Source organism: Grus americana, chromosome 3 (genome assembly GCF_028858705.1).
Source record: "Grus americana isolate bGruAme1 chromosome 3, bGruAme1.mat, whole genome shotgun sequence".
Taxonomy (NCBI): domain Eukaryota; kingdom Metazoa; phylum Chordata; class Aves; order Gruiformes; family Gruidae; genus Grus; species Grus americana.
This window is the reverse complement of record NC_072854.1, coordinates 55,474,717-55,500,989: the sequence shown is the minus strand read 5'-3', so window position 1 is coordinate 55,500,989 and position 26,273 is coordinate 55,474,717. Positions and strand designations below refer to the sequence as shown.

The 26,273-nt window shown below is 41.8% G+C and overlaps 2 protein-coding genes across 2 annotated transcripts in view; one reads left to right on the top strand and one right to left on the bottom strand.

Moving 5' to 3' along the window:
* MCM9 (minichromosome maintenance 9 homologous recombination repair factor) overlaps positions 1-26,273 on the top strand; it is a 50,929-nt gene that overhangs the window by 12,272 nt on the left and 12,384 nt on the right. The window contains exons 7-9 of the mRNA XM_054819552.1: positions 535-654; positions 23,203-23,377; positions 25,518-25,720. Of these exons, the coding sequence (XP_054675527.1) occupies positions 535-654; positions 23,203-23,377; positions 25,518-25,720 (498 nt within the window). The remainder of the gene's footprint in view (positions 1-534; positions 655-23,202; positions 23,378-25,517; positions 25,721-26,273) is intronic.
* Positions 9,465-20,715, bottom strand: ASF1A (anti-silencing function 1A histone chaperone). Its single transcript, XM_054819553.1, has 4 exons — positions 20,344-20,715; positions 16,773-16,888; positions 12,223-12,399; positions 9,465-9,959 (listed from the first exon to the last, which is right to left on the bottom strand). The coding sequence occupies exons 1-4, from the start codon at positions 20,450-20,452 to the stop codon at positions 9,747-9,749; spliced, it is 615 nt and encodes a 204-aa protein (XP_054675528.1). The 5' UTR covers positions 20,453-20,715; the 3' UTR covers positions 9,465-9,746.

The following is a 26,273-nucleotide window of genomic DNA, read 5'->3' as shown; positions in this document are numbered from 1 at the left end:
ATAGCACTTCAGTGAGACTGTAGTAGCCAAATTCTTTACTTCTGTAATTGCATTGTTTTGTTATTACTAAATTGTGTAACTGTTGGCAATGTAACAGAATTAGTTAAGAAAAACAACATGCTGATTTTATTAGTCCTTTTCACAATAATTTAAGTAACTGAATAGTGGAATGATAACTAAACCCTGGTATCCTTCTGTTTAATGTTCAAGAGTGAGTTGAGTCTGAGAAATGAGTACTCTAAAATGTAAGAACTCACGTTACAGGAAGTATGACAAATACCTTCTAATACTTTTTAAATATTTCATTGTAAATATTTGATTTGGGTGCAGCAATATGGCTGGATGCTTTTATTAAGCAATATATTTATCACACCCAATAAATAGTGCAGCCTTAAACAGAATTACATATTGTAATGTATATGTAGTACTAAATGTTAGGTGAATAATGAGAAGTCTTATTTAATTTGGAGCATTTTGTGTATATCTTTTTCTGTATATGAACCATCTGCTCCTACATCAACGTTTTCCCGCAAGGTGAATCGCATCTTCTGTTGGTTGGAGACCCCGGTACAGGGAAATCTCAGTTTCTCAAGTATGCAGTAAAGATTATACCACGGTCTGTGCTTACTGCAGGAATTGGATCTACAAGTGCAGGTACGTGCTTCGTCAGCTGGAACACTTTACTTTTTTCGCTGAGTATGTTCAGATAGAGGCCTTCTACATACATGAACATCTGTGCTCAGGTTGTATGAGCACAGTTGAAGCAAAGAACTGCTGTGGAGGCATATGAGGCTTGACGTGGCTCTCTGCAGAAGGGCAGTCCTGCCCCTTCTTCTGTATCATTGGAGCAGTGCGATGAGCTTCTAATAGGGAACCTTACAAGCGTCATCCAGAGCCACCTCTCACTGCTTTGCTAGCAGAGGATGGTCTGTGTTTTTAGTGTTATTCCCAGCTATGGCAAATCTGACATCTTTCCAGAGCTCACACTGTGTGATGGGCTAGCATCATTTGGTTTCTCCTGAACAGATACTCTCCTCTCTTCTGTTCTTTTATATGTTCTGGCTGGGTGCCAGTTTGATTTCTGCTTACTTTCTGGAAACTCACCCCTGTGCTGAAGAATTATTTCTGACTCTTGTAGATGGTTTCAAGATGGTTTCAGAGAGCAAGCTTTTTTTTTTTTGTTGGTTTGTTTTGGGTTTTTTGTTAAATTTACATATGTCCCGGCTGGGTCTGAATGCCAGGTATCTTTACAATCTGTTCTGGGGACAATGTCCAGGGTCAGATTACCTCAGCAAATTACTTTATTTGGGCAAATGACTATATTACTAGTACATTCAAAATCGCAAAATAATTAGGGACAAACCCCAGTGTCTCGGCTTCTCAGATAGTGCTGCTTTTCATTTTACGTCTGGGAAACAGCATTATTTATACATGGGAAAAACAGAGAATAAATCTTTCCCAGTTCCATAGCTATGTGTACATGTGTATACTGGGGCTTCCATAGCAGTGGAATGTGATGTGTAACATACACGGTCTTGTGTGCAGGGAACTTGTTATGAAACCCATATGCCTCTGCTTTTCTATTCAAACTGTTGACAAATAGGTCTGGAGAGAAGCCAGAGAGAACATTTTGGCTCAGCATAACCTTTTCTTCACCTTTTGTTCTGTGTTAAGAACTGAGAACAGGCTGTATAATTTAAATTCTGCTAGGGGACTGACAGTGACCTGGAGTGAAATTTTGCCATGCATTTCAATGTGACCTTGCCCACTTTTGTCAGTAGTTATCTCCCTGTGTCAGCTGCTCATGGCCTCTGATGTTGCTGTTGCCTTCTTTACCACATCTCCCTCCTGTGCTTCATTTTCCGTACGATCTGGTTTCCAGCACAGCCATCATAGCTAGATTAAAAGACATTTCCCTGAAAACCAGTATTGCAGTTTACAAGCTTACTGTGGTATGTGTGCCATAGAATCAGCTGTAATGATGTGTGGAGATGAAGTTTCATCTTATGAAAGGATTGTCTTGGGTCTTTAGATCATCTACATTTCACTTAAATATTCCTTGTATTTTAAAAAGATTCTCCCTCTCCCTGCTCCCCCTCCTCCTTCTTGAAATTGGACAGCAGGTGCACCAAACTTCCACCTTGAAATTCTTTAGGACCCTTACCATGTGTGAAACTTGAGACCCTAGCAAGAAATCTTTCTCTAGTTTAGTTTCAGGGAACCTTTCCATGGCTAGAACTGCTGACTAAAGCATTAATTTCTAGCCCAGGAGTTTGGATGTAGTTTGAATTATTTTCTTTGCCTTCCCTGTGCAAGGAATTACTAATGAATATTTTTATAACTGTACCTAACATTGATTTTGTCAACTTGCTCTTCGTGCAGAAGCTCCATATTATGAGTTTAGAGAACTATTAAATTGTTTTACTTTCCTTGTCATAACTTCACACTTCAAATTACCAGTTCCTACTTTCTCAAGAGGGGAGAGTCCTAATGCAATTTTCCATCTAGTGTACAAAGACTAAATTCATAAGTTCTACTTTCAACTAGTTCCTTACTTTATATAAAAAGCAGTCTGGATTGCAGTTTAATTGCTGGCTCTGAGATTACAGTCCACATAGGCCAAAAGACACACCTGAGATTTGGTAAACCCTGGAGAAGTGCCAAAAACTGTCTTACATTTGGATTCCCTTTTTAGATAAAACTGCCGATATCTAACCAACTTTTGGTAAGTTCTTGTGCATTAACTCGTCTTGTACCCTTTACCCATCCGGTACTGTTTTAGGACATGAGCTATTTATCAACCATAGAATTAAAATGCTGCTTTCAAAACTGTCTATCATATCAGTTTCTCCTGGTTTTCTGTACAAGTATTTATTGGTACTAGGATAGCATATTCGATCATTAACATTCTCCTTGTGCCAAAATTCCCTTTCTTTCATACTCTAACTTAGGTATTGTGTGCTTTGAGATCCACTATGATCCTTTGGGGCCCTGTAGTGCCATGTGCCCACTGCAGACTGTTACCCATCTGGACCTAACTGGAATTGCCTCGCAGAATTTCAGAAAACAGTGACCTAACTCCGCAGCTTGATTTACTGTTGGGCCTCTGCTCTTTCAAACAGGTTCCTGCCCCCCCCCCAACACTTTTTAAACAAAATCTGTGCTTCGTCAGATGGGTTTTGCCTGATTCAGAAAGTTTGCTTTCTTATTCTAGTGAATCAGTACGGAAGATCTTCATCTTTCTTATCTCATTGACAGGCTCAAGTTGACTGCTTGCTGCAAACAGCCCTTACGTACGGCCAATAATTTATTCTCTGTTGTGGGTAAAACCAGAACTTTACCTCCATTGTTTAGATAGCGTTTCTGAGTTTACTTGTTTTATTAGGTTGCCTTTCTTGCAAACACTTAGTAGAGATTTTCTGTCGAGAGTTCTCTGCTACTTTATGACTTAGGAGGAACCAGGGCTGGTTCCTCCCACATCTCTTTAATGAAAGTTGGCAGCCAGAAGGCCAGCCCGCATTCAACAGCTCAATGGCAAAAATTTTGACTGCTACAGGACTTTCTGATTTGTAAATAAAAGACAGGGGAACCATCTGTCCCTCTGGTTCTGTCTACACAGTGGTTAGTTTTTGTAAAGGCCTGGTATATTCTCCCCCCCAGCCTCTCATCGGAGAATGACAGGGAGTCATTCAGGTACCTTTAATTTTTATAAATTGATACGTAGTTTTCCAGAAAAAAAACAGACTTAGTGAGTTTAACAAATTCCCACCTTGCCACTGAGTTTATCCAACTGTTTTGCAGTCCCTAGAGCCCTAGTGCTGCTTGTGCATAATTGGATGAGATAATCACTAATAAGAAAATACCTCATTTTCCCCAGGAGCCAGAGATCTGCAGCGATCGATTGAGTGGCGAGTTTGACTCCATAGGGACAGGAACCAGCAGATGTCTGCTGCTGGGTCTGGAGCTTGTGGACATTTGGGCCAGACTCGTTCTGCTGCTTCCTGGTGCATATTTGGCTGTTAAGATTTCTGGAAAGTTTGGTTTGGTTTTGTGTCCCTCCACAGATGGACTGCTTAAAGAATTTTGTGAATGGCATTTAGAACAGCTTGTCTAAAAATCTGGGAGACTATCAGCTGTTTCCTCAGCTCTCCAGTTCTGTACAATATGCCTTCCTGAGCTGTATGAAGCGCAGCATTCTGGCCTCTCCTCTTACAGCCTCTAGGGAGTCTGGAGAGACTTGCTGACATTTTGCAACATCTAACATTGTCCATATCATGCCAACAGCTGTTTGCTACTATGTTTTTTTGCTTTTCATTGAAGGCAACTAACTCAAGGGGAAACAACCATTTCTCTGTTGCATAATACACTTCTCCCTGCTAGGAGGCTTCATGTGCTGTTTGTCTCTCTTCTGAGCCGTTAGAAACCAATTCCAAGTGGCTGACATGAGCCATCCAGCTATGGTTATGAATAGAATGTGTGGTGTCGGTATCCTGAGGTATGCAAACTGGAGACTGGCACTGAAACTGGAGACATTTTTCCTTGTTTGTAGATCCCCAAACTGTCCCTGGGCATTCCAGAGTTGATAGAGGCCAAGGCAGTGCCAGGGAACATGCCAACAATTTACTACTGTGGATCCATACCCTGGCCCTGATCAGGTTATTAACAGATATGCAGCCTTTAGGCCACTCTTTGGATCTTCACTTCTACCACAGGATTCTTCATCGTTTTCCTGAATATTCATAATTGTATATGAACTTGAAGTATTTTCTATCAGCATGTACCTTGAAAATATTTTCCTGAGAGCATCACTTCATTGGCTGTTCCTCAAACAGTTGGGCCTCAAGTTGAAGAGGGCTTAACTCTGTGGGAAGTCTGCTAGACTTCTTGAAGGAATGAATGTTGAAGTTGTGATCAAACCTCAAGAGATATGCCACATCTGTAACAACAGCTCATCTCTTGCAGATCCTTAAATTCCCTTAATTTTCTCTCAGTAATGTTGCTCCAAGATGGCTTTGTCCTGAGACAGAGTTTACCTTGACTACCTGCATGCAAAAGATACGTCTTCAGAAATTTTGGCCTGTTCATACATCTATATCTGAAGATCTGTAGTTAGGATGGACAGGAAATACTGCAGGAGCAACATCTTCGTCATGTTGGCTGGAGGTTTCAGGTCTTACATGCTTCTGACACAATACGTCCAGGCAGGCCTTCATCAGACTTTTTTGTCCTGCTGTTGAAATGGCAGGCATTTCAAGCAGTTGATTTTTGGATGAATAACCTATGTCTTCAGGATTCCCTTGAACATACCATAAAGCCCCTGCTTCTTCCCAGCTTCTATCAGTGTAGGTCTGCCACACCTTTCTAGTGAGATAGGACAAACTGGAGGACTTCCTTATGTTGGAAGGTAGGCCTCCTTATCTCGTGGCCCAGGGGTGGTTTGGAGGGAGCTCCAAGAACTCCTTAAAAGTTCCTGACATTTCAGCCAGTTCTTAATAAGACTTAGCTGTTGTCTCTTACATCTGGTATAGCCCTTTTGCAGCACGCACACCTCCTTCCTCTGATTTTCTCTGCTGGAAGGCCAGTCACATCCCTGGTGCCATGGACAATGAGTACCCACCCAGCCATGCCTCCAAGCTAGCATTACCAAAGTAAGTTGGAAATGTTGAAGTGTATCCTCCCTCCATACCTTCCTGAAAGGGCCTTTGCTTTCTAGATTCCAGATACAAACCTGGGGTTTGCCTTTAACAAAGCCTCCTTGGTGACTTCAGCTGGCTCTTCTTCCTTAGACATTCTTCTTTGCCTAGACCAAAAATCAAGAAAAAATCCCTCTACCTGTCTTCTGCAGCCCAGTTCTCCTATCAGACACTACAAGACCAGCTCTTTAACTGGAAACATAAATACAAATGGGAAGGCCAAGCATGAGTAGTCCTCCCGACACTGCCTGCCTGTAGGCAGTCAGTTTTGTTGCATCTTCCCAGCTGGCACTGAGCAGAGCTCTCCAGCTAGCAACAACAGGAACAACTAACCCATCATCTCCCGACCAAACTTCTGCAGCTCTCAAAAAAAAAAAAAAAGAGAATCTGCACGCTTGCAGACCACTGTGCTATGGATAAGGGGTAGGGTAGTTAAGTAAGTACGCAGCTGCCCAGACAGGAGCCACAAGATTTAGTTAACTTTTCTCTTTTTCTGTCTCTGGTAAATAAGGATGTGTTGGGAGTGTACATGCATAAGGTATTTTGGGTTTGGGGTTTTTTTTTTTCTTTTTCTTCCCTATCACCATTTTCAGATAGCAGTGGAGAATCTTTGTACAGCTGCAAGTGGCTAGCCTCCAGTCTGAGCTGACTTCCAGAAAATCAGCAGTTGAGGTACTACAAAGGCAAGTACCAGACTGTCAGATCATCAGATTTGTCCTTGTGATTTTGTCACTCACATCTCAAGAATACAGATTGTCTGGCGAGCTATAAACTAAGCTACTGTGGTTGTTGTAGCAAAGTTCTGAGTTGCTGCAGTCTTGAGGATTGGCAGTAAGGGTTGGCTTTTTCAGTGGAGCTCTGTGGAGCTACTGGAGAGGTTAAATTTCACCAGCCTCCATTGTGATGGAGCTGGAGCCTTTTTGACCCCTTCAAACTCAAGAGTGTTGTAGTAATTCAGACTGAATGTGACACATGAATAAATTGCAATGATTGTAAGATGGACAAGTTTTTTTTCAAGCTAGACAAAAAACCCCACCTGTGTTTTTCATCCCTAATGTTACCTTGTCTGATCCGTTTACTTCTTTGTACGTGAATAACCTCTGATAAGCATTATGACAGTCTTCTAATGGAATCAAGTCTGTCTAGCTGAGGTAAAACCACAGTGAGATGCATCACCAGCTCTGTCAATAGAATCTGTAGCATTCTCTTGCATCATAGTGGTCTCTGCAAGTGGAGGTTTGTGGAAAAGTGCACTCATCTTCAACCTTGAAATTGTAATGCTGTGCTGCCTGCACTAGCTGTCTATATGTCGTGTGTACAGCCCTCTTGTTTCAAAACTTTCAGAGATCAGAGACAAGTCTTTACAGAGATGCCTTATATGCACTGTATCTTTCAGTACCACTAAGTTTGTGCTGTGGTGTTGCCTGATGATCAGACCTGAAGCCTCTGGAGTACTGGAATTTAGTTTCTCAAATTTTGTGTCTCTGGAATGTGATTTTGCCAGGAAATGTGATATTCAGAAGTGTGTATGGATTGCTAAGATATGGACAAAGTTGTAGAAAACCTGAGAGGCATCCAGTCTCTCAAAAAGCGTAGAAAGCCCACTTCTCTTGCAAAGATCATGAGGTGCTCTCAGGGGTTAGGGTGGTTGTTCTCCAGTTTTCACCAAGCACAGTAGGGTTATTCTTTTTCCTTTAATTGGTGGGTCAGCTGTATCTAGGATGTGTTAGTGTGTCCGGTAAGGTGGTGCAAAATTCTGCTGCAGCATCATGCCACTCAGTCTAGCTTGAAGTTTATTGCACTTGAGTTCACATGCGCAGTTGACTTTTTTCCCTCCCTAAACAGAACAATCTTTCTGATTTCTCTAAATCAATTGGTTTGCTGGGTGATGTAGTTTTGCTGTCTGTATTTTGTAGTTGATTCCGTAATAGCAGTAACACAGTTTGATTCCATCGCTTTGTGGCATGTGCTTCTAAGAAGCCTTCATGCTGCTGATGGATGGATTCCTGTTACAGCTTGTACTTGATCATGTTTTCATTTGAATCTTCAATAAGTGCAAGGGTTTAAAATACTATTATGGTAGCCTTAGCTCAAGGCAGACTTCATTAGCCTGCCCGTCTTTCAGCAGATGATTAAGTTATTTATGTGCTTACATTTAAGAGAGATCTTAATTTATAAATAGAACAATAAAGTGCATGAAAAAAAATCTCAAAGTGTCACTGTAGCCCTTGAAGTTGCAGTATAATTAAAAATCAAAAGATCTTTCTTAAAAGTTCACATAACTTCAGCCCTCAAATGAAGCAACTGCTGCTTTGGGGGACCAGTTCTTTGTGTCAAGTCATACAGATATTAGTGTTAATATTTTTAAATTGCTAATCATCATTTTAAAAAATTACAGAGAGCTTTTCAAGAGCACACATTAGAATTAGGGTTCCAAATATTAATGGATTTCATTAATTCATTCAGCTACCGTATGTACTGTAGAGTTTCCATACAAGAAAGAAACACATGAATGTACATTCCTTCTGGATTTAAAAAATACACATTAGAAATGAAGACAATTTCACTAATAATGTGGTAAGACAGCAGTGCTAAATGCTTGGGACATCTTCATCACTATTAGAGACTGCAGAAAGAGAAGACTAAGTGCTCTATTTTTATTCAGAGCTACACTGTCAGTCATCATGAAATTTACCTTTTTTTTTTTTTAAGGGCCTGGAACCTACAAGGGTTCACAGTTTGAGCAGTTACCAGTAACTAGCAGAACTATATTCTTGTAATCTGACATGACAGATTACAACTTTAAATGCACATATAGTCACAGTAAACATATAAGGCTGATGAGGGTTGGAAGGAATAACTCAATTGTTAGTGTCATAATAATGTCCTAAGTGTTTACAATTTACTGCCTAGTTCTTTTTATCTTCGAAGATACCACAGGTAGTAGGGATGTCTCAGTGCAAGAGCTTCAGGGCACGCAATGTATTCTTGAGTGTGTCATGCCTGCCACAACAGGGTTTGAATCTTGATTTATACCAGTGCACAGAATTGTCTTAAAGGGTACAGAGAAAACAGACAAGTTTTAAATTCCAGATGTTTCAAAAAACAAATAAAGAATCTAAACTCCTTATTACTAGTTAAAAAGACTACAAAAATAAAGCATACCTGAAAATAAACGTACCAACCCAGCAGATGTACATAATAATCCTGCAGAAGAGCATTTTTTGGATACGCATGCTATTCCTTTTGATGCTTAAGTTTTCTAGTAATTGCTTGAGTCCTTCTAACCAATTGTGTGTGCTATTAGGGTGGCTAAAAAAGGGTTTTCTGCTGAGATACCCACCCAACTCACATGAAACATTGTCCTTAACAAACCAGTTTGACTAAACAGCAGCAGATTAAAAAAAAAAACAAACAAAAAAACCCCAAACTAAAATCCAAGATAGCAGATGGTAGATCTCAAATTGCATGCTTTAAGTAACAAGTATGTGCCTTGAAAGGAAAAGAAGCTTGCACTTAAAATTATACTATGTTGCCTGCTTTCACAGCAAGAGGACATTTTTGGATTTTTTTTTTTTGTATGAGATACTTTTTTCTTTGCATTTCATCTAATGACAGTTTTGTTCTTAAGCTGCTATTAAAGGGCACTTTATATTTGGCAATCTAGATATCAGAGATGAGGACATGGCATTATTCCTTCATTTCGTCTGAATGTTTTAACTTTCAGTTTTTTAACTTTTAATAGTGCTTACAAAGTAAAGGGCAGGGGGAGAATATGTATACTTTAATCAGGTTTGGTTTAGACCACATAGAATAACACATTAGAGAAAAAAGGCAAATACTTAAAAATAGTTGTATTTATATTCCACAATTTGCTCAAATACTGGTTTTTTGGGTTTTTTGGGTTTTTTTTTTTTATAAACTTTCTACAGGATGTTTTAAAACAAGTTCTTCACATTGCTTGTCAACTATGTACTTATGGAATTTGAGGGAAATAGTTCTGGTTGTTTTTACAGTTTAACACATGTACAGTACCAAAATGATGGTGGTTAGTCACATGCAGTCCATATGAGATTCTAACATAACATTTAGTGAATTTTCTGATGTTGACCACCCCTTTGATGCTGAAGGTAATGCATCTGTAGAAAGCAGTGACTGTAGATTTGGGTTACTGCTCTCTGCATCTTCCAGTTTTTCAGTGTTGTCCTCCCAATTAATGTGGAATCGTGTGACTCTGGGATTAGATGCCAAAATATTCCTTTGAAGCTGGGAGAGAAGAAAATATATGGATTATGTAATGTGTACATCTCAAACTGGAGTTCATGTGCACATAGACTTTTTTCCTTTTACTCCCCATAGCCTAAACAGTAAAACACTTTGTTTAAAAAGGTAATTCATATAAATGTGAATCTATAGGTACTATCTACAGATCAGAAACATGTTTACAGAAACACACCACTCATTCATTTACTTTTAATATCCTACTCAGTGAAACAGCCGCTTTCTTGAGAGCATGTTTTTAACTGTTCCGTGAGTTCAAGGCTGTATGAGAACTCTGCAAGTAAAGTGCAAGTGTTTATTATTTTAGCCAATCAAATGAGTACCCTGACAAAGATTATGCAAACCACAATACTTCGTAAAATTTTGCATCAACTTTATGGTGTTTGCAATAATTGTATCAATTCCATCAACTGTCTGTCTTCATTTAAGAATACAACCTTTCCTTAAATTAAAGTATCATGCTTTAGATTAAAATTCAGTTAGTGAAATCAATCTGTCTACTAAAGTTTTAAAGTAATAACCTTACTTAGATTTGGAGGATATTAATATTGTGGCAGTGGACATGCCTAGACATTAGTCATATATTTTATTCTCATGGCTGGCCTTCATTTTCCTTTGAAAGGAAGTTGTATTTGTTTATGTATGCAGCAAAAAAAAAGAAAATTCTTTCTCTTAATCTTTTACCATTTTCAAGATACTTAACTTTGGAGGATGGCAACTTACTACCATTGGCCATTCATTATGAAAGTTAAGACTGATCACAGGAAAAGTTTGCTTTGGTAGTAACACTGATTTTATGCCCCAAGGAAGTGCACTCTCATTAAATATTTTTAGGCAAACTAACAAGACCATTTCTTTTTTTGAACCTAGTAGGGTCTATTACTCATCAGTTACAATTAAATATGTTTAATAACCTTCTATTCTGCTTGTATGTTTAAGTTCTATCCCAAAGTCACATTAAGGACTTCTATACAAACACATGATAGTTTTTGCTCTTTTTCATAGAAGCAAAGCTAGCTTTATACATAAGCAAATCAGAGAATTAAGACAAGTAGTTCTAGGCATTTCTAAGTTCAAGTGCTTAAAGGAAGTCAACATTCTGGCATTCACACCCAAAATAACTAATAAGTATGAAAAAAGAAACAGATTATAAGTTTAAGAATCTTCAAAATTAAAAGTAATTTAAGAACATACTGAGCATCCAATCCCTGAAATTTAAGTTAAGCATAGAAAATCATTAGCGACTTTTAAAAACCAATTTACATACCAATTCAGTTTAGTTACATTTGAAGGTGAGTTTCAGGGACTATGGGGATTATCTCTGTACTAGTCATTACAGTACATGCATCATCCCATTCATTTCTTCATATATCCAGTAATATAATTCATGCAAGCTTCAGAAATAACAAAATTTTCACCATCGCACAACTTTGGAACATAAGTGTGTACACATGTACATCAGCTTTCATAAAGAGAAAGCCCAAGTCCGCAAAAACTTCCATGAAAATGAATCCAGATGCTGCACAGTTCATTTGTACAGAGCCTGTCGGGTAGAGTATTTCACAAGACTTTGCTAGTTTTTGATGTTTATTTGATAATTTTCCTCAAGGTTTTAGGTTCCAAATAATTCTATTTCACATCATTGTTTAATGCTAGTCCTAGTTTAATTTTTACCATGAAGAATATTTTTTTTCCCCCAAACCTGTATACTTCCTTGGTCAAGTTGTCCATTGATCAGATAATCATCTGACCTGCTCTTACCAGGTTAGCCATCTTCTCTCATTTTATACATAATTTGTTCTTCAGGTTGTTTGTTACTGTTTTGCAGAATCTGCCACTCTTAACATTAGAACAGCTGGATAATGACTGCATTAAATTAATACATAAAACTTAGTTCCAGGCCAACTGTCCTAGAAAAAAACATTATTCTTTTTTTCTGAAGAACAGAGCCACTTTGTCAACAGTGGTACAGGTAGAAGGAACACAACAGTTCATTTCACACAGTGTAAAATAATAACGAAGTCCAGCCAAGGCTTCAAGCTGGTGGAAACTGTTGCAGGTTTCTCAATATTCTCCAAATTTATGGCAACTACATAGCACTTGTAGTTTATCCCCACAAGTCTTTTCTATTATTTGATGCCTCGTTCCATTCCACTTCATAGAATGACTTGGGGTTTGGTTTTGTTTCTTAAAAACCTCCTTCTATAAGGATACCTTTGATATAGGACTAGAACAAAACAGGCCTTACCTTAGAAAAATCTGGCTTTACTGGTGGGTTCTCTCTCAGTTCTGTTTCGGTATATTCATTGTTTACATAGTAGCCGACTCTAATAAATTCTTGACCTCGATAGGTGCATGTAATTAGCACAACTGTTACACCTACTGCATCTGCATCTGGAATAAGCCCTGGGTTAGGTGCATCAGCCTAAATGTGAAAGAGAAAACCAGATTAAAATAAAATTTATACCATATGATTATCTAGCATGAGAATGTTAAGTAGTATGTCTTAGCAGCTAAGTAGTGACTGTATTTAAAAATCATTCTTCAAGTTCACCAGAATATATACCTGGTTTCACAACATCATCAACCCTGAATTTAGGACACTATCCTCTAGAAACAGAATTACTTACAATACAGTAATATTGTGTGCTGACATTTCTTACGGGACATTAGACAGCTTTGATCCAAAACTGCTTTTAAGTACACGATCAGCTGAACTGTTGTTTGAGCAAGTGTACTAACATCCCTCCAATTCTACAGCACCGTTGTTATCCAGCCCATCTTGATAGTTTAGTAGAGATTTTTATTTTTTTTTTGGTACCTCTGAGGTTAAATTGGTCCGTATGTGTGGTTTTAACAAGACTAAACCCTTAAAAATACAGACTGCAATTTATACTTTAGCAAGAGCAGGCATAGGGTACAGTGTGGTTGGAGCTGTCCCACAGATTTCTAGGAAAGGAATGAATTATTCTCTCTTTTGCCTCCTTCCACATGCTGACGTTTGTTAAAATGTATGCAGTTAAATGCATCATTGCTCTAAAACATCTGACATATTTCTGACCGGGATGCAATCCTAATTAATAGGCAACTCTTACAATCTTCTTCAACATCCTTACTTACTGTGGCTCTGCAGTTATTAATAATCAATAAAATTTGCTTCATAAAATGTGGCTCACATCAGTGCCTTAAAATGCTTCCTAACTACACATTTATTGATAAAATGTGATGCCTCAAAGTAACAGCAATCTAAGCATAAATGAAACAGTTTTGTATTTACAATTTTACACGAAGATCTGAAGCCAAGAATGAACGCTTGTGTTGCAAGTACAATTGGTATTAACAATGTATGTTAGAGTGGTTCAGGTGTAACAAATCTTGCCTTAGGACAGAGGAGGAATGGCATTAATTCCTGCTGTCCCTCTCATCCCTATTTTTCTATAGTATTTATATGCTCCAGCACTGAAATTTGGGAGCTAGTGGTCATGCATCATTGGCGTCTGCTCTTTGCTACTTCAATTCTAAGCCTTCAAACCAGTCTAGCTTTTTATAAGAAGCTGTAGGCACTTTGCAGAAGAATTAAATGAGTCAGACCTCTCAGGTACAAATACACCAGGGGGAGGAGAAGCAACCAGGGAATCAGATAGAACACAACTTTCTCCAGCCCTGAAGGGAACAGAAAATGACCAAATGGCTTCACAGCTTGCATGGGGGAATGGCAAAGATGACCAAGGAATAGGGCAAGTGTAGAAGCTTGAAGAAATGACAAGAATTGCCAATACAGACAAAACCACTACTTTAATTCAGTAGTCTTGTTCTTACAGTGCCCAGGACCATTTGATTACTTTAAATGGGCAGTTATAGAATAATGTATACTGCAAAAGGACACTGTTCCATTTAACCCCCTATGAAACTCAACTCACACCCTAATGTGGTATTTTAGTTCTTCCAGGCTCCCACTGTCATTTTGTGCTCTGCAATATCCTATGATAAAGTTGGGAACCCAAGGAAATACTAGTTTAATCCTACTTAACTCTCCAGTATTGTTTTGCTAGGTGGAAAAGACACTGAACACTGTTTAAAAAACTGTTCTCTTCTCAAATTTTGGACTTCTTGCCTTGGATGTCAAACCTCTTAATTGCCTGGGAAACACATGATCATATATAGGCAGAGAAAAAAGAGCATGCCATGACCAAGTGTTAAGTGAGCAGCAAACAGATATTTTGGTAGGCAAAAAGAGGCAGTAGGATTAACTTCTGCATAAAAATCACTGTCTTTATATGCTATTTTTATGCTAGAAAATACTTAAAAATTTTATGAAATCACTCAGTGTATACATTGTCCTGAATTATCTTGCTTTTTCACATTATACGTTTATTCACATAGCTGTTACTCCAGATGAGCTAAGTTAGCGTAAGGTCATATCCCCACTTAAAGATAGTAAATTATTTATGTACTTATATTCCCAAAAAGAACTTTCTGTAAATTTATCACAAATCCCCAAGTGCACAGAGAGAAGGAATCAGGTTTCACTACTTCTATCTTGGTATTTAGAACCAAGTAGGCCAAGCTGTGGGCCTTTAATATTGAAATATTTTTAGATTTAAAAAAGAAAAAAAGAAAAAAGCTGGTTGCATAAATCTGAAAAGCACAATAGTTTTCATCTTTCTGTAGGTAAGGCTGACTTCCCAACCTGATACATGGCTTCTTTTTGACAAAGGTAGTTTTATCACCCTTGGTATTTCATCTGTGTGGTTCTCCATTTTAGTTGCTGTTTCAGCCATTTTCCTATGTAGAAAAATCTACAGCATATTATTAGGTGAAAATTTTATACCCCTCCGCAAAGGTCCTTTCCCTGTGCTGTCCCTAGTGAACATAATCTCTTTTGTTTGTATTATACACCTCCTGCAGTTCTCTGCTTTGCCCCATTCTGTCATTTTCCCCATCTCCCAGGCTGCTTCAGTTTGGTGAATAAAATAGCTTCGGTCATTAGCGAAGGCTTATTGAAGCACTTGAGGTTTTGGTGGTCTCCTGTATACACATTAGCCGAGTCCTACCCTCACCTGAAATCCAGTGCTTTTGAAGTCTAATATACTTAGACCAATAGTACTTCCATAAGAAATAAAAGGGATTATTTATTATAACACAGGAGTACTGACTCTCTTACAGGACCTATTCTAATCTGAGCAAAACATCTACATACCTATTCCTAATTTAGCTGCAGTGTCAGTTATGACTGGAATACAATTCCATCCCATAGAAACTGAAAGACCAGTAAATTTCATTTTCAAGGCCTTCCTAATCATACAGCCCAAACATGCCTTTTCAGGCACCTGCCTCCTGCTACTTCCCATCACGGTCAACAATGAATCTTTGTAACTTAATTGAGAAGAGTCCATCTTTTAAATTAGAAACGTAAACACCAGCTGATTTCTCTGGCTACAGTGCTACAAGGTAGCTCCATTGAGAGCAATAGAGGATCACCTATTTCTGACCAATTAATGCCATAAGCTATAATAGCTTGATAATGGAAGAACTGCTTTATTTGTCATGTGGAAAAATTAGGCCCAGCTCCAAAACCAAACAGAAATGTTTCAAGACGGATTTGCACATATGTGGTTGACAAATGTAACCTCCAGCCTAATCCTATTCCTTTAGCCTGTCTTGTAGGAACTTAAAAGATTAATCAAGATGCCTCACAATTGTTATTTTAAAATAGTTACAGTAATTGTGAGAAATAAGAAAGTGTATTCATTACCAGCTTTTTTTTTTTTTTTAATGCTTATACTCCAGCATGCATTTGCCATTAAATAGCTAAGACCATTTATACTCTTTGGAAAAGTAGCACGGTTCTTATACAAAAGCCATACTCAGTTTCAATCCGATTTTTATGCTGATGAATTTTACTCTCAGTTTACAAGACAAATACTAATATTTGATAAAAAAGTGAACTAAATCATAGTTTTGATAAAAAACCCATCAAAACCAAAACAACTTCCCTAAGAATTTAGGCAACTTTGCTTTAGGGTTTTTTCCCCCTTCTCGCTCACTTAAGATGGAAACCAGAATAGGCTAGAAAGCCATCTTGGTGCTGTTCTTTCCCTGATTTCTTTCCCTTCATTATTCCTTCTTACTAACTTTTGACTTTAACAGCAGTATTTTATAGGACTGTCACATGCTCCAGAGTTTGTTGGACAGTCTTGATCTACACACTTGTGACCCAAATGCCTGCTGTCTACCACTGAAATTCTGTCTTATTTTACAAATCACTGTATTTTTTTGAGATTTATCATGCTTAGCCAAACATCACAGTTGAACATTTATCCTGCCAAACAGAAATAAACTTGACTGTTCTGGCAGGGTTTTACAATGAATTTGTTGGCCTAATCTTCTAAAGATGTTGTCTACATTAACCTAGTGCTCCCAATGGTCTGAAACTGCCACTGACTGCAGTAGAGTTAAACCTGACGGTGCTAGTGTAAACCAGGTAACTGGCACTCTTGATTACTGAGAGACCTAGAATATATTTATAAACTAGACTGGTCAAAATTATCAGTAGCTACGGGAACAGTGCTCGTATCACTAATTATCAATACCACAAGTGAAAATACTACCTTGGAAATATCAGGGGCAAGAAATATCAGCTCATCAACAGACTTTAAAGGAAGGTATATCATACCTGAAGAGCTGATGGAAATATTTTTCTAGTTTAACATTATTTTTCAAGTGCCTCTTAGTTTGATACAGTCATCTTTAAACAAACTAACACAACCCCTTAAGAAACAGTTAAATCAAACTTACCTGAAATACAAACATGTGTCTGCCTGCTGGAACAGGTCCTACTAAAACAGAGTCTAACACCTGATCGTACTCTTCACTTTCAGCTGAACCCACGTAGATTATTTTCCATTCCAAATCTATAGCAAAACAAAAGTAAAAAAATCCAAACATTAATTATCATTACAGTTAAGGGTCTTCCACTCTTGCCTGTCTGCAGTTTTGTGTAGCCTAAAATCACTTCTTTGGCAACAGGCCTAAAATAACAAGGACCTGTCTTCACAGGGGGGATGTATCGATGCCTGCCCCAGTCCTCCTGAACCAGACCATCCCACCATCTCTTTCCAGTCATTTGGTACTGCAGGAATCCCTCTATTTTCATAGTCAGGTTAATTTTCAAATTTTATACAGAGGACGGGGCACATTTACTTGTTGGGAGCTATGTTCAGCATTTTTTTCAAAGCTTGTCAGAATGGCTTCAGCACAGGGATAACGCCTCTATATGCCTATAACACACTGCATGCCTTGAATACTGACTCACCTCCCAGAAAGAAACTCCCACCTTCCACATATACACCTCACAGCTTATTCAGATCATGGAAGGTAGTTAATTGAACAAGAAAACCTATTGTTTAAGCCTTAGGCACACTAACTGTATGTCCCCATTCCTTCACATGTAACTTGTGCAACCTGACAGGTATGTAAAATTGTGATAGCATGAGTAGATCATATTCTCATTGAAGATATTGGTGCTTGGATTTTATCTGCATCCTGAAATATAATTACGGGGGGGGGGGGGGGGGGGGAAGTAAATGTAGCATTTTGCTTCTTAAAGTAATGCACCAAAATCAAACTTTTCTTACAATTCAGGTTTTTCTAACTCATACAGGTGTTTGAAAGTTGAAACTGCAAATGACCACACATTAGGTCTTCACTTTCACTTTTTGATTCAAAATCACAATGCATAAATACATGTATAGAACTAATCTTAAAAGACAGGTTTTTCTTTTTTTAAACAAGAGGGGAAAAAGATCACCATTACAGAAAACTATGACTAAGTCTTTTTTTCCTTTTTTTTTAAATGAAACTGTTGCTTCAAAACTGTACCTTAAAAACTTACGTGGTATATATGCTATTTTTTTCCCCTTAAGAACAATGCCCCGATTGTCTATGCAAAAACACAAACCTGTACCATATTACATTTATTTTATTACTATGTTCTGCAAAATCCAAATGTCTACATTATGGTTTCTTGATGCAGGAATGGTATTTAAGCATAGGAAAAAAAAAACTTAGCACTTTAACAGAACTTGGCTGCTTTAGGATTGCAACTCACTTTCCTGATTAATGAATTCTTCTCGCTTTTGTGTTTAACAATGCGGGTATTGGGGGTTTAAGTAACATAACTAACAGGGCTCAGGAAGGGATTTTACTCCTTTGTATAGCACAGCACAACTGGCCAGGTATTGTATCAGAGGTTTTATTTACCTTGTAAGCATGTAGTACTAGCTACTGCCAGTACTGCAGGCTACTCATCCAGGACAATTAAGGACCTCTTCTGTCAGCATCTGAGTGCAAGTTACAGCTTGCAAAAAGACTTTTAGGCTAAACTACTTAAGATTATCACACTGTCATGTGCCATTATTCTAAGAAAATGGTATAAAGTTCATTCTAAACCATTAGTATTTAGTACTGAAAAATGGACTTTTAAAAAGTAAGTTTTAAATTATGCATTTGATAGGTTGATCCAAATGCTGTTTGGGTATCTTGATACAGAATAACAGCTTTAAAAAAAAAAAAAAGCCTGGACTTCATGAATTTAATTTTAAGATCAGTGGTGCACAGGACTAGCTGAGGAGAAAACAGCACTGGAAGGAAAAGCGTAACACCATGCGCCAATCCCCTACGACAGGCACTGCCACCTGCTACAGCAGTTGCCATCGAGGGGTCTGATGCTGTGTGTATCTCAGCTGAGGCCAGACTGACCAGAGACATCCAGTCAGCAACCTGGAGATGGGCATGGCACGCATCCTGCTACAGGTAGCTGCAGCTAAGGCGTCGGTCAGTTGTAAGAGGGCAGGAGAGTAGCGGCAGAGGCCTAGAGGAAACCCCAGGCTCAGACGAGACTTCCTCTGAAGTTCCCGCCAGCGCGACCGTCCCTCCCAGCGGCGGCGGAGTAGCGCGAGCCCAGCCGCCCGCGCCGAGCGCGCTGTCACCAGGCCGCCGGCACACACAAGTAAAAACGGCTGCAGGAGCAGGCGGGGTGAGGCAAATTTAACCGCAGGCACAGAGAGCCTGCAGGCGTTGTCACCCACCGACCCCGGGTTCCCTTTTACCGTCCCTCGGGCCGCTGGGGCTCCCTGGCGAGCAGGCGGCGCTGGTCTCCGTCGGGGCCAGGACCCCACCGGCGGCCAGGCGGCTGTCCTCTCCCGCTCACAGGCAGCCCCAGCCCAGCGGCCTTCTCCTCCCGGAGCGGCGGCAGCTCATTCGCACCGCCCGCGCTGCCGGCGGGCAGGAGCGCCTCGTTTCCTCTCCCAGCCCGCCGCCTTCCTCGCCCTGAGCCGCGGCGTTCAAAACTCCCGCCCGAGGGGCGACGCGCGGCCTCTCGGGGCGACTCCCGCGGAGAGCCGCGACACAGCCTGTCGGCGACCCGACGGGCGGCGCTGCGGAGCACCGCCGAGGCGAAGGCGGTTCGCGGCCCGCCCGGCTGAGGGGAAGGCGGGAGCCCGCCGCCGGCGCAGCGCGCCCCTCGGCGGGGAGCACAGCCGGCGCCCCAAACTCGGCGGAGGGGTCTCCGCGGGGCGGCTGCAGGGCGGCGCCGCTGCAGGGCGGCGCCGCCGGGGCCGCCCCCCCCTCTGGCGGCAGCCGGTAACTTTCGAGTGACTTCCAAAAATAGTGGCTGGCGGCCGGCCCCCTCCCCCACCGGCAGGGCTCCCGCAGCCAACGTAACGTACCGTACGGTGCCGCGCCGCCGGCCTCGCGTACCCGCCACAGCAGCCGGCTACCGGTACCCGGGGACGAGCCCGCCCGCCTGCCTCTGCCTCCCACAGCGATTTAAAAAAAAAAAAATAAATAAAAATTAAGTATTAAAATGGAGCACGAGGCCAACAAAACGCTCGCTCCGGAACGTTTTCCGCGCTCCGAGTAACGCCTGGGCGTAGGGGCGCCGGCCGCGCAACAGCCCCTCTCCCCGCGGGCGCGGGGATGCGCGGCAGCCGAGCCCGGTTAACCCTCTCGCTCTCGCGCTCCCCCCCACGCACACACAAAGCTGGCAACATGGCTACCACCACTCAAACAAGTTCCTCGCAACTTGAAGCTCGCCTCGCCGATGGCGCGGCGCGGCGGGGAGAAGCGGCCCCGGTTCGGCGGCCAGGGCAGGCGAACGCCGCCAACTTTCCCCGCCGGGCTCGGCGAGAGCGGTTTTCCGCCGGGGGCTCGGGCGCCGGCGAGCACATCCCTTCACCTCGGCACGGCGATGCGGTGAAGGAGAAACTGTTAAATTGTAAGAGCAGGCCTGTGCAAAGTTTAAGCCTTAAAACCCCTGAAACTAAGAGCCCGGGGTTACAAAATTCGTATCGGGAAAAAATCTACTCACCTTCCGACAGGTCCTCTATGCACTCAAATGTGATTTCGAATTGGAAAGGATTGTAGAAAGGAGAAGGATTATCCAACACCACTACATTGTTCACCTGAACCTTTGCCATATTTTGAAAAAAACACAAACAATAGGAAGAACGTGTTAACGCAGCACAATAAAGTCCAGTGTGTTGGTTTTTTGCAACGCACAAACCCCCGTGCCAGTGTCTGAGCGAGGCTGCAGAGCTGCGACTTGGAGAAACTTTTTTTTCCCCCTTTTATTTACACCAGGAACACTCCACACTGTTTGCAGCTTTCCTATTTCACTAAACTACAGCCCATTCTGCCCTGCTCGCCGCCAGCGCCCGCCCGGATTGGCCGCACGCCGGGCTAGGGCCCTCCTCCCCGAGCACGGCCGCCGAGCGGCACCAAGATGGGCTCCGCCGCTCCCGCTCGGCCCCCGGCGCCTCGCAGCGGCGCCCCCGCGCGGCGGAAACGGCCTGCCAACGGCCGCGCCGGGCGGGGCGGGGCCGAGCACAGCCGGGCGGAGCCGGGGCGGGTGGGAGCACAGCCGAGGCTTCGGCCCCTGCTATGCTCCCGGCGCTAGTAGGCTTCGCCCGTCCTCGCCTGTGGGGCTCTGCCATGTGTCGTGGGGTTGTTGTGGGTTTATGGGGGGGTTTAAGGCTTTTTTTTTATCCTTTTCTGTGCCCAAAGGTGGCCGGGGTGATGCAGTGAGCTGGTTTCACTGGGGCTGGGTGCTGATGGGGTCCCGGGGGCCAGGGCCACAGCCACCCCGGCTCAGGGCTGGGGGGGCTGCATGGGGGCCATCAGCATGGAAGAGGCCGACCCCACAGGGGAGCTGCTCTGACCTGGTCAGCCCCGTGGCGCTGACCTCTTGGCCAAAGGCAGTGTGCCAGGAGGCAGGGTAACAGCCCAGCTGGTCCCTCGCTCACTGGGGTGCTCCCTGAATAAAGGGGTTTGCTCTTGGGATGCTGGGTGTCTGACGTGTGCACAGGCTGTCCACACACCCCTGAACTCTGCCATGGATCCATCTTGCTGCTGCTAGATAGGTCTGCTATCAGAGGGGCTGTGGAGGGATTGGAGCATGTCTTCTACACAGCTGTGGTGTAAAGAAGCCATCCCATTTCTGTATTTGTAAAGAAGGGCCTAGGTAACTGAAACAACGTGTATCCCTGTGCAGTAGCAGGAAGCCCAGAGGAGGCCATCTTGTGTGGCAGCAGGAGGCTGGTAGAAGAAGCCATCTTGTGGCTGCCAGAGACAGGGGATAGGGAGGACTGACCTGCTGCTGTAGTTTACGTGCCTGAGGCCGGGGTGTGGGCTGGGGAGAACAGAAAGTGCTCATGGCTTGGGGGAGAGGGGGCGGGGGGAGGGAAATGTGTACCCTTGCCACCAGAGGAGATTCTGTGTGGAAAGAAGTACACAGCCAGGCTCTAGTAATGTCTACAGGCAGCCCTTGAATGGGGTGGAATATGCCCAGCAGAAAGGCATGTAGGAGCCATCTGACCACCTGTGAGGAAAGGCCAAGCCCTGCTGGTGGGAACAGAGTGCTGCCAAACCTGCAGTGAGTGAGAGCTGAGGCACGGAGGCCCTTGGGCTTCAACTAAGCTCCAAGCACGTGCAAGGTTTGATGACACTTTCAGTTTGTATTTCCGAAGAAATGTCATTGTCTGATACTTATCCGATCTGTTGCTCGCTCCACTTTTTAACAGCATTCTCCGCATGTCTGACAAGGCTAGAGGTTAGTTTGATTTTTTAAATTTTGTTATATGATTGACTGCCCAAATTGTTCAGTGCAGAGTCCAGGAAATCAGGAAAGATTGGACACAATGGAGGAGATTCCTCACAGCAAGCTGACGTACACATTAGGTTATCAGGAAACGTATATTTCTAATAACATTTTGCTGACTGTTTGGGAACAAGTGGCTACTGTGCTGGGCTGCGCAGCGATGACGCGGCCTCAGCAGCCTCTCCTCCCTGAACCAAGGGAGGTTGGGGGTGTATTCTTGGGCAGATTTTGCCACAGCATTCCAGGAGATTTTAGGCTGGTTGCAGCTTGTCATCTACTAGGATATTTTGAGCTGAACATTGGAGTGAAGGAGGGCTAAAGATAGAGAAGCTGGGAAATAGGGAGTAGAAGGTTTGAAAGGAGCTGCACATACATGATAATGAGTGGCTGTTTTCACAGTTGTGCAGAGTTTCTGACCTGCCATGCTCCCGGTGTTGTATCATATGTAGATTTACTGGTCCCTGCTGGGAACTTCCCCCCCCCCCCCGCCCCCATTTCATCCTTGGGCATCTTTGGTTATTCGGTTTTGCTTAATGCTTAGAGGAGCCCAGAACTTCATAAAGAAATGTAATTGCCTTAAAGTGAGAATTTGTCTCCACTTCCTGGGGCCAGAAGTTAAAAGACACTTGAAATAATATTTTTTTTTCCAAACTGTTTTGCAGCTCCAAAATATTTGTCTGTTTTAGTAGTTGATGGGGAGGAGGAGCTGAATGGGTCCATTCCATAATTTTGCGATCTTTCATTTGCCCTAATTTTCAATTTAATCTGGCAGATTTAGTCTTTTTACCCTAATCTCTTTTGTTCAATTAACAAAGTCCTAAAACAAGTCACTATCGAACATGGGAAGCTTAACAGAATCTGCTCCACACATCCAGGCTAACCTGCCAAACGCTAGTGGGATTTCTTACCGGTAGGTCTAAAGTGAGTTACATGGTAGAGGTATGTGGTGGAGCTAACCTGCTGTTTCACCTTCGGTCCGTGGCACAAACCAGTGCACTGGATCCCTTCCTTTCACTCAAGTGCACTCCTGCATTTTAAGGAAAAGACTGACTGAGGTAATTGATTCTTCAGGTTTGACGGTGACTGCTGTGAAGGACTTTGGGGAGTGGAACTTGGAAGCTGGAGCGCTGGTGCTTGCAGATGGAGGCCTTTGTTGCATTGATGAGTTCAATAGTATCAAAGAACATGACAGAACCAGTATCCATGAAGCGATGGAGCAGCAAACCATCAGTGTTGCAAAGGCAGGGTAAGTGGCATGTTAACAGATGTGATAGAACAATGTAAGATGTTTCTCTTGTACTTAAAACTTGCAGGGAGGTTTGTCATGCTGATTAAATATATCTGTTTTCTTTGTTGTACTTAGTAGTTTTGTTCTCAGCAGTATTCTTAAACTAGACGAGTCAACATTTCCAAGGATAGTGCATTGGACCAGAGGTTGCAAGCGATCAGAATAAATACACACCCTCTTCACTGTTGGGTTTTCAATCTACCACTGTAGGCCAGGGTACTTTCCTAAGAAGACTTGGTGTTCTTTTCCTTGTCCTTTGCTGGGGGTGGTCATAATAATCATATGTGAAATGAGGAACTTGTGTGAAATTTTTTTGGAACTCAAAAAGCGGGACTTCATTTCTCCAAAATCCAGTAATACTGCGTGATAACAAAAGAAACCCAAGAGATTTCCAGGCTGATGAATTTCATATGTTGGGCATGGCATAAATATAAACTCTTGCTTACTTTCAGTTCCTTGCTTGCTTTTTCAAATTACTGTGCATTCAAATCTGCTATTTTCCCCCCTACCACTTTGAGCTTAAATCTCATTCTGTCAGTCATATACAGCTCTTGTCCTGGCCCAAATCATTTCCTGGCTGGTATTGCTGAGATCTCTGCTGCTCAAAAGGCATCACCCTTTCCACCTTCCTCTTTGGTGCCTTCAACTCAGCTCTTGCTCTGATCACATCATCTTGGCTCCTCTAAATGATCGTGCCCTTTCTTTATTATGAGCATCTCCACTGAAGCTCTCTTTAGCCTCTTTGGCTTTATGCCATTTTTAATTCCTTTAGGTGCTTCATAACTCAGTTCCTTTCTGCCTCTTTCTTCTTCAGGATTTTGCCGAGCATTTTGCTGTTTCCTGTAAGACAGATCTAATGTATCTTTGTTTCCCTATGTCATATCAAGGATTTTAGCTGTACTATGCTGTATGTTGAAAAAGACCATGAATTTGCCTGAATTTACCCATTCATCATAAAAATACCTTCTAAAGTCGTACTTTTTCTCCCAACTCAATTCTGATGCATCCCTTGTAAATATGCTAGGTAGACAGCAGACAAGTAATGCCGCTCTCACCTGGGAAATTACTGGCCTTTGCCAGTAATGCAGTCGGGAACAAATACTTGGAGTCAGTGTGGTCCCACCTACTTGGTAAAATAAGCGACATATATTAGCCAGGTTCCTTGTTGCAATTGGTTGGATTTTGTAGACCCCAAAACACAGTTTGCTAACTTGCACATATAGCCTCAGTTGCTCACTTCTGAGGACTACATCTAACGAGGATTTTTTGAGTAGTTACTTAGCACAGGTAGGTTAAGCTATTTGTTAATTTAAGGACTTCTTTTGGTGCGTGGGAGGTAAGGGGTTTTTCACATTGGGTGTAATTTAATGGAGGATCTGTAGTCCTTCCCCTCAGTTACAGAAGAACTTTGGACATGAGGCAGCAGTTACTCAGGAGCTGACTAGAAATAGCTCAGTGACAAACCAAAGTTAGAATACTTCTGCTGCTGCCTTAACTGAAAGGATTACATTTGGACTACTAGAATAAAAATAATCTCTCCCCACATCTAAAAACACATGCCAGGATAGCATGGTTAAGAGAGGAAAATGGCTGTTTCCTTGGAGAAACAGTCGATATGGCTGCCATCATTGTTTGGTTGGGTTCATATTCATAACATGTTTACAGACAGGAATAAACCAAAAGTTTATATTTCATTTTACTTTCTTAAAATGCGAATCAAGCTAAAATCTTACTTTCCATCATTAAAAAGTGTTTCTATGTTGTATAAATCAGAAAAGTAATATTTATTTCTGAAAATTTATGTTGGTTTTCACCATTTAAGGACCTAGCTGTATATAGAGATTACTCATGGCAATATTGCTTAGTTACTTTTGGTATCCTGATCACTGTCTCTCTGTCTAGTTGCTATTCCCTGATTGAGAAATGCTGTATATGTGATATGTATTAATATAAAATTGTGTATATTGTTTAGCTCTTACGGTCTTTCAACGTAAGATGTGCTCTTTATAGCATAAAAAATTGGTAAGTTTTAGCACTTTGGAATTATTTCCCCTACCCGATTTAATTCAACCATAATGTTCACTATACTTTTCTCCAGCTTGGTGTGCAAGCTTAATACAAGGACAACTATCCTGGCAGCAACAAACCCAAAAGGCCATTATGACCCTAATGAGTCTGTCTCTGTCAACATAGCTCTTGGCAGTCCCCTGTTGAGCAGATTTGACTTGGTCTTAGTACTGTTAGATACAAAGAACGAGGAATGGGACCGCATCATTTCATCCTTCATCTTGCAAAATAAAGGTAAGAGTAGTCTTTTTAAATTATAAGTGGGCTTTTTTGGGGTTTGTGTTTTAATTTCCCCACCTTTCAGTTTAGTTTGTTATCCTTGAGTCTTTCATATTAATCAGTGTTTACATTTTTGCTACGATAGTTTCTTGCAGTTGTTTATCAAGGAGGAATAAGATAGAGATCACTAATTAATAGAGCTGAGCTGAGAACACTATACTTTGTGATCATTTACAAGAGATTTTGGCCCAGACTGCTCAGCAAGTAGATAGTTTCCATTTTGCGCCTTTGCATTGCTTGATGTGCAGATTCTACACACCATGCAATTGTGCGTGCTGTTAATGGGAAACTTAATTCAGACAGAACAAATCTGAGCTGCATGTGCTGCAGGGCTCAAAGAATGAAAAATAGTGTTCCCTACGCGGAGCTCTGTGCTCTGGTATTAGGAAGGGCAGTGTGATTTGATTTTAACCAGCCTCTTCTCTGTCCACTCCAGGAACATGGCTTTGATCCCCATTATAGAAGAAGTGGTTAGAGGAAACTCCTTCAGCTAGCTTCCTTCCCTTCC